The sequence below is a fragment of the Hylobates moloch genome, unplaced genomic scaffold (assembly GCF_009828535.3).
Source record: "Hylobates moloch isolate HMO894 unplaced genomic scaffold, HMol_V3 SCAFFOLD_2, whole genome shotgun sequence".
Lineage (NCBI taxonomy): Eukaryota > Metazoa > Chordata > Mammalia > Primates > Hylobatidae > Hylobates > Hylobates moloch.
The window spans coordinates 68,076,608-68,084,781 of record NW_026652277.1 but is presented as its reverse complement, the minus strand read 5'-3'; the positions used below and the strand labels follow the sequence as shown (position 1 = coordinate 68,084,781).

At 44.0% G+C, this 8,174-nt stretch overlaps 1 protein-coding gene across 5 annotated transcripts in view; it reads left to right on the top strand.

Moving 5' to 3' along the window:
* Positions 1-6,724, top strand: part of SPINK2 (serine peptidase inhibitor Kazal type 2) — a 12,264-nt gene extending 5,540 nt beyond the window's left edge. For 3 of the 5 annotated variants that reach the window (XM_032164618.2, XM_032164592.2, XM_032164578.2), the window contains exons 3-4: positions 4,633-4,742; positions 6,402-6,724. In XM_032164618.2, the coding sequence (XP_032020509.1) occupies positions 4,633-4,742; positions 6,402-6,447 (156 nt within the window). In that variant the 3' untranslated portion in view covers positions 6,448-6,724. Of the gene's footprint in view, positions 1-4,632; positions 4,743-6,401 lie in introns of those variants that run through there. The other 2 variants (XM_032164586.2, XM_032164602.2) reach the window with 2 other exon arrangements.
* The last annotated feature ends 1,450 nt before the right edge of the window (positions 6,725-8,174 follow it).

The window sequence follows — 8,174 nt, the reverse complement described above, 5'->3', positions numbered from 1 at the left end:
TTTTTTTAGTAGAGACAGGGTTTCACCATGTTGGCCAGGCTGATCCCAGCACTCCCAAAGTGCTGGGATTAAGGGTGTGAGCCACCACGCCTGGCCCTAGAGATGTTTTATTCTTTTTGATGCTATTGTAAGTGGAATTGTTTTCTTAGTTTTATTTTCAGATTGTTCACTGTTAGTGTATAGAAATAAAATTGAGTTTTATATATTGATCTTGTATCTTTCAACCTTGTTGAACTTGTTTTTAGTCCTTTTTCTTTTTTCCAAGACTGAGTCTTTGTTCTGTGGCTCATGCTAGAGTGCAATAGCATGATCATAACTTAATATAACCTTGAACTCCTGGGCTCCAGTGATCCTTCTGCCTCATCCTCCTGAGAAGCTAGGACTACACACACAGGTCACCATACGTGGCTAATTTTTAATTGTTTGTAGAGATGGGGTCTTGCTATGTTGTCCAGGAAGGTCTTGAACTCCTGGCCTCAAGTCATCCTCCCACCTCAGCCTCCCAAAGTACTGGAATTACAGGAATGAGCCACCATACCTGGCCTTATGTATTAGTAACAATAGTTTGTGTGTGTGTGTGTGTGTGTGTGTGTGTGTGTGTGTGTATGTGTGTGAATTTCTTAGGAATTTCTATATAACAAGATTGTGTCATCTTTGTTGTTTGTTTGTTGGTTTTTTGAGACACAGTCTTACTCTTTCGCCAGGCTGGAGGGCAGTGGTACAATCTCAGCTCACTACAACCTCCGCTTCCCAGGTTCAAGCGATTCTCCTGCCTCAGCTTCTCAAGTAGCTGGGATTACAGGTGCCTGCCATCACGCCTGGCTAATTTTTGTATTTTTAGTAGAGGCAGGGTTTCACCATGTTGGCCACGCTGATCTCGAACTCCTGGCCTTAAGTGATCTGCCCGCCTTGGCCTCCAAAAGTGTTGGGATTACATGTGTGAGCCACTGTGCCCAGCCCTCTGTCATCTTTGAATAGAGATAGTTTTACTTCTTCCTTTCCAATCTGGGTGCATTTTATTTATTTTTCTTGGGTAATTGTCCTGGCAAGAAACTTCGGTACAGTGTTGGATAGAAGAGGTGAAAGTGGACATTCTTATGTTTTTTTCTGATTTTAGGGAAAAGCATTGAGTCCTTTACCATTGAGTAGAATGTTTGCTGTAGGTTATTCATGGATGCCTTTTATTTTATTTTATTTTTGTTTTTGTTTTTTCTATGGATGCCTTTTATAAGGTTGAGGAAGTTCTCTTCTGTTCCTAGTTCGTTGAGTGCTGTGTTGTTTGTTTGTTTGTTTGTTTTTTGAGACAGAGTTTCACTCTTGTCCCCTAGGCTGGAGTGCAATGGAGCAATCTTGGCTCACTGCAACCTCTGCCTCCCGTGTTTAAGTGATTCTCCTGCCTCAGCCTTTGTTTTTTTTTTTTTTTTTTTTTTTTGAGACAGAGTCTTGCTCCGTCACCCAGGCTACAATGCAGTGGTGCGATCTCAGCTCACTGCCAGCTCCGCCTCCTGGGTTCATGCCATTCTCCTGCCTCAGCCTCCCGAGTAGCTGGGACTATAGGCACCCGCCACCGTGTCTGGCTAATTTTTTGTATTTTTAGTAGAGACGGGGTTTCAACTAAAACCAGGATGGTCTCGATCTCCTGACCTTGTGATCCACCCACCTCGGCCTCCCAAAGTGCTGGGATTACAGGCATGAGCCACCGCACCCGGCCACCTCTTTTTTTAAAAAAAAATCATAAAAAGAGTTTTGGAGGTTCCTTTAAATTGTTAACTCCAGTGCCAACCACTTATCTTGCCACTGTGCCTTTGCTTGATCAATTTTATTTCCTTGTGGTAGACATTCTCCCAGCCTTCTATATTTAAACTTTACCCTTTCTTCAAGACCAGCATGTGTATTTCTCGATTGCCTTATTCGATCCTAAGCTTCTTATAGGCAGGATCCAATTTTTCTTTGTCTTTGTGTCTCCCATAACATCTGTAAATGAGTGACTATACCAGTAAATGATATAAGAATCTTTCAGGAAAAAACCCTAGAGCAGCGGTCCCCAGCCTTTTTGGGACCAGGGACCAGTTTGTAGAAGACAGTTTTTCCATGGACTGAGGAATGGGGTGGGGTGGGCAGAAATGGTTTGGGATGAAACTCAGACCATCAGGCATTAGTTAGGATCTCGGCAGGGCGCGGTGGCTCATGCCTGTAATCCCAGCACTTTGGGAGGCCGAGGCTGGTGGATCACAAGATCAGGAGTTTGAGACCATCCTGGCAACGTGGTGAAACCCAGTCTCTACTAAAAATACAAAAATTAGCTGGGCGTGGTGTTGGGTGCCTTTAATCCTACCCATTCGGGAGGCTGAGGCAGGAGAATCGCCCGAACTCGGGAGGCGGAAATTGCAGTGAGCCGAGATCCTGCCACTGCACTCCAGCCTGGGTGACAGAGTGAGACTTCGTCTCAAAAAAAAAAAAAAGGGCCAGGTGCAGTGGCTCATGCCTGTAATCCCAGCATTTTGGGAGGCTGAGGCGGGCAGATCACCTGAGGTCAGAAGTTTGAGACCAGCCTGGCTAACATGGTGAAACCCCATTTCTACTAAAAATACAAAAACTTAGCTGGGCGTGGTGGCATGCACCTGTAATACCAGCTACTGGGGAGGCTGAGGCAGGAAAATTGCTTGAACCTGGGAGGCAGAGGTTGCAGTGAGCCGAAATGGCACCATTGCACTCCAGCTTGGGCAACAAGAGCAAAACTCTGTCTCAAAAAAAAAAAAAAGTCTCATAAGGAGTGCACAACCTAGATTCCTCGTGTGCCCATGTCACAATAGGGTTCAGCTCCTATGAGAATCTAATGCCATGCTGACGTGACAGGAGGCGGAGCTCAGTTGATAATGCTCACTGGCCAGCCACTTCCCTCCTGCTAACAGGAGGCCCACTTCCTAACAGGCCATGGACTGGTACCAGTTTGTGGCCTGATGGTTGGAAACCCCTGCTGTAGAGTATAAAGGTCAGAGAATTGCTTAAAATTTTATCATATCCTTCTATAAGAATTATTTTTATTTTAATTTGTAATTTTTTTGAGACAGAGTTTCGCTCTTGTTTTCTAGGTGGGAGTGCAGTGGTGCAATCTCGGCTCACTGCAACCTCTGCCTCCGAGGTTCAAACGATTCTCCTGTCTCAGCCTCTCGAGTAGCTGGGATTACAAGCATGCGCCGCCACACACGGCCAATTTTTGTATTTTTACTAGAGACGGGGTTTCACCATGTTGACCAGGCTGGTCTCGAACTCCTGACCTTAGGTGATCCACCTGCCTTAGCCTCCCAAAGTGCTGGTATTACAGGCATGAGCCACCACGCTTCGCCCTTCTGTGAGAATTAAAATGACATTAAGGAATAATAAATGTGCAGTGGCCCTCTTCCAGAGAGTGGAGAGGAAGTTTTGGGGCAATGTCTGCCCAGATTGAACTCTCTTCCTGTGGTTAGTATCTTGTGGGGTGAAATTTGGAGCCTCCATAGATGATGAACCTGTTTTGAACATTTTTCCTTTGGCACAAATTTGCTCAATTCTGAATTTCCTGCTTTCTTTAATGTTTTTGGTTAAATGTCAGTGCCTTCAAAGTTCAGATTGAAAGATTAGATTCCTGATTTTGTCTTGGCATTAAGGCAAGGGATTAAGGTGGAATTTAATAGAACATCCACATGGAGATTTTAGTGAAGTGCAAATTATGAAGCTAGACAATAAAAAAGTAGGTGTGGTGGCATGTCTCAGACTTTCATTTAAAAATCGGCCATATTGAAGCCTCTGAGGTCCTTTTTTTTTTTTTTTTTTTTTTTTTTGAGATGGAGTTTCGTTCTCGTTGCCCAGGTTGGAGGATTGAAGTGCAATGGTGTGATCTCGGCTCACCACATCCTCCGCCTCCCAGGTTCATTTGATTCTCCTGCCTCAGTCTCCCGAGTAGCTGGGATTACAGGCATGCGCCACCATGCCCCGCTAATTTTTTATTTTTTAGTATAGGCAGGGTTTCTCCATGTTGGTCAGACTGGTCTCGAACTCCCAGCCTCGGGTGATCTGCCCACCTTGGCCTCCCAAAGTGTTGGGATTACAGGCGTCAGCTACCACGCCCGGCCGAGGTCCTTTTTTTACATGATATGTATTGAACCGTCACACCAACGTTGTATCTGATTTTTGCATTAGAAAATTTTTTTTGCCAGGCGCAGTGGCTCATGCCTGTAATCCTAGCACTTTGGGAGGCCAAGGTGGGTGGATCATGACATCAGAAGTTCGAGAACAGCCTGGCCAACATGTTGAAACCCTGTCTCTACTAAAAATACAAAAATTAGCTGGGCATGGAGGCACACACCTGTAATCCCAGCTACTTGGGAGGCTGAGGCAGGAGAATCGCTTGAACCCAAGAGGTGGAGGTTGCAGGAAGCCGAGATCGTGCCATTGCACCCCAGCTTGGGTGACAGGGTGAGACTCTTGTCTCAAAAAAAAAAAAAAGAAAAATTTTTTCTGGAAAATAAAAATATTTTTATTGAATGATGCTAGGAAATCTAGGGACATCTGGGACATTTTCTCCTCTGAACTATTTTATATGAGTGTATCTCAAGTCATTCTCGAATTTCTCTGTCTCTTTCTTTTTTCCAGCCAAACTGCGCTCAGTATAGATTACCAGGATGTCCCAGAAACTTTAACCCTGTGTGTGGCAGTGACATGTCCACTTATGCCAACGAATGTACTCTGTGCATGAAAATCAGGTAACATGATTTTACAGCTGTAGACTAGCCAAGTTTTCTTCATTTCTTTTTCCTTTTTTTTTTTTTTTTTGACAGAGTCTTGCTCTGTCACCCAGGCTGGAGTGCAGTGGTGCAATCTTGGTTCACTGCAATCTCTGCCTCCTGGGTTCAAGCAATTCTTGTGCCTCAGCCTCCCGAGTAGCTGGGATTACAGGCACCCGCCACCATGCCTGGCTAATTTTTTATTTTAGTAGAGACAGGGTTTCACCATGTTGGCCAGGCTGGTTTCGAACTCCTGACCTCAAGTGATCCACCCGCCTCGGCCTCCCAAATTGCTAGGATTACAGGCGTGAGCCACCGCGCCTGGCCTCTTCATTTCTTTTGTTGAATTTTGATTACTTAGGAGGTAGTGACTATTTTCTTGGATGTAAGAATCAAAGGCAATATGGTAGTTCTCAGTTTTCAGGGTGATGGTTAAAGAGATGCAAAATCCTCAGTGCATTTTTCAGGTCAAGTTAAATAATGAGATGTGTGATTAGTCAACTATAGGCCAGGTAATTGAATTATATTATTGCCCACAAATGTGAAATTTCCTAAAATTAAGAGTCTATTTAATAGTTAAACTCTGTAGAGTATTAAATTTTATTTTTTAATTCAAAGGGCATGTGTAGGTGATCTGCACACCCTGTACTAGTAGTCGGGAGGTGGGACTTACTGACTCTGCTTAGTAGAGTGCTGAGTAATGAGTGTATGATACTTGATATACTTCATGTAGCACATCTGACCAGGTGACTGTGACTGCTCCTTCAGGTATGCAGCTTTGTATATAGCAGGGATTCATTATTTGACCTCAGTCGGTCTTCTCTGATTCTTTTTTTTTTTGAGACTGAGTCTCACTTGTCACCTGACTCACTGCAACCTCTGCCTCCCAGGTTCAAGCTATTCTCCTGCCTCAGCCTCCAGAGTAGCTGGGATTACAGGCATGTGCCATCACGCCTGGCTAATTTTTTTTTTTTTTTTCTGAGACGGAATTTCGCTCTTGTTGCCCAGGCTGGAGTCTAATGGCAAGATCTTGGTTCACTGCAACCTCTACCTCCCGGGTTCAAGCTATTCTCCTGACTCAGCCTCCCAAGTAGCTGGGATTACAGGCATGTGCCGCCACACCTGGCTAATTTTTGTATTTTTGGTAGAGATGGGGTTTCACCATATTGGTCAGGCTGGTCTCAAACCCCTGACCTCAGGTGATCAGGTGATCCACCCACTTCAGCCTCCCAAAGTGCTGGGATTACAGGCGTGAGTCACTGCTCCCAGCCTAATTTTTGTATTTTTAGTAGAGACGGGGATTCACCATGTTGGCCAGGCTGGTCTCAAACCCCTGACCTCCAGTGATCCACCCACCTTGGCCTCCCAAAGTGCTGGGATTACAGGCATGAGCCACCATGCCCAGCTCCCTGAGTGATTCTTTGGGGTTAGTGTCCTGTGCCCTAGGGTTAGGGAAAAAATGGCAGAGTGGGGACTTTCACCCTCTTTGTTTCCTAGATTTAGCTTAACAAATGATTAAATAAGTGTAGCCGTGGAAGGAATCTAATGCATATCTACATGGGTCTTTCTAACACAAATAATGGGACAGTTTCAGTGTGGTAGGTAATAAATGTATTTCTGTGATTGTTCAATTTGCAGGGAAGATGGTCATAATATTAAAATCATCCGAAATGGACCCTGCTGATGGAGCAGTTTACAGAAAAGGAGATGGAGAGACCACCTTCACTGGCAGACTAGATAAATTGCATTTCCCCTTTTTCTCTTTTCCTGTGTTTCTTTACATGAGATTTGTTAACACACATTTTCTGAAAGCAGGTATGGAAGACAGCCATGTATAGTGATTGATAATTTAAAGAAAAAAGAATCCTTGTTTCTTGGCTTTTGCTCCTGGAGTTAAGCTTACTGCCCAGGTGACTTGTGCATTGCTTTATTTAGTTGAAATAAAATCAGCATTGAATTCAGTTCCTACTATTCTCTGTTGAAAATACCATTCTCATTGCAGAGGAGGCAGAGTTTTACCTCTATCCTTTAAGAGTTTTTCAGCTGGGCCTGAGAATTAAGTTGACATAAGACAGTTCAACAGGAGGAAAGCATACAGACTTACTTAATACAAGTTTCACTTGGCATGGGAGCCTTCATAAAGAAATAAACACTCGGCCGGGTGTGGTGGCTCACGCCTGTAATCCCAGCACTTTGGGAGGCTGGGGCGGGTGGATCGTGAGCTCAAGAGATCGAGACCATCCTGGCCAACATGGTGAAACCCCGTCTCTACTAAAAATACAAAAATTAGCTGGGTGTGGTGGCACGTGCCTGTAGTCTCAGCTACTCAGGAGGCTGAGGCAGGAGAATCACTTGAACCCGGGAGGCGGAGGTTGCAGTGAGCTGAAATCACACCACTGCACTCCAGCCTGGGCAACAGAGCGAGACTCCATCTCAAAAATAAATAAATAAATAAATAAACGCTCAAAGACACAGAGTTGAACACTTATATGCTGAATTAGACAAAGAGTAGTGAATTATGAAAGTGTGACATGGCAGAGGGGCTTGGGTTGAGTTAAGTGGGTGGAGAAGTGGCTGGGAGGATAAGGATTAGTCTAGCAAGGTTGGTTTGTACACGTTTCCCTTGACCTCAATTTCCAATTTTCCCCAGTCCTTGATGATAAGAATGTTACTTTACTTCTGGCATAGGGAGGACATCTTTCACAGGGGAATTTTATCTCCTCCTTTTAAGAAACAGAAGGAAAGTCAGAATGATCTTGCACCTGCTGTTTTTCAAGTGCTTTTAACTCAAAATAGTTAATCTGCCAGGGCAGCATATTTTGGGTTGGTATATTAACTCCTTCATCACTCAGCCGCCTCACATGGCCCTGTTGCTGTCAGGCATGGATGAATTTCAGTAGATGTGAAGTGGAGTTATTGTTGAGAGGGCAAGATTTATCCTAACTCCTTCTTTCCCTAATTCTTGGATAATTACTTTATGTGTAGTTGGTACAGTGTTCTGCACATGGCCAATAATTGTAAGATACTTGGCACTAACATTAACCCAAACTCATAAAGTTAAAGAATCATGGAAGTACAAATATTTACTAGATTCAAAATTTCCTTTCAATACAGTTTTCATTCTGAGTTCATATAGGAGTTTGGCTTTTTCTTTCTTTTAGAGCAGTGGTTCTCAATCCAAGGTGATTTTCCCCAAGGGGACATTTGGCAGTATGTCTGGAGGCATGTTTGGTATAACTGCTGAGGTTTGGGGTGCTACCTAAGGATGCTTCTAAACATCCTACATTGCATAGGTCAGCCCCCAACAGCAAGGAATTTTCCAATCCAAATGTCAGTAGTGCTAAGGTTGAGACACCCTGTTTTAGAGTTTGATACAGCATAAACATTTTATAACAATAATATAAGTGACCA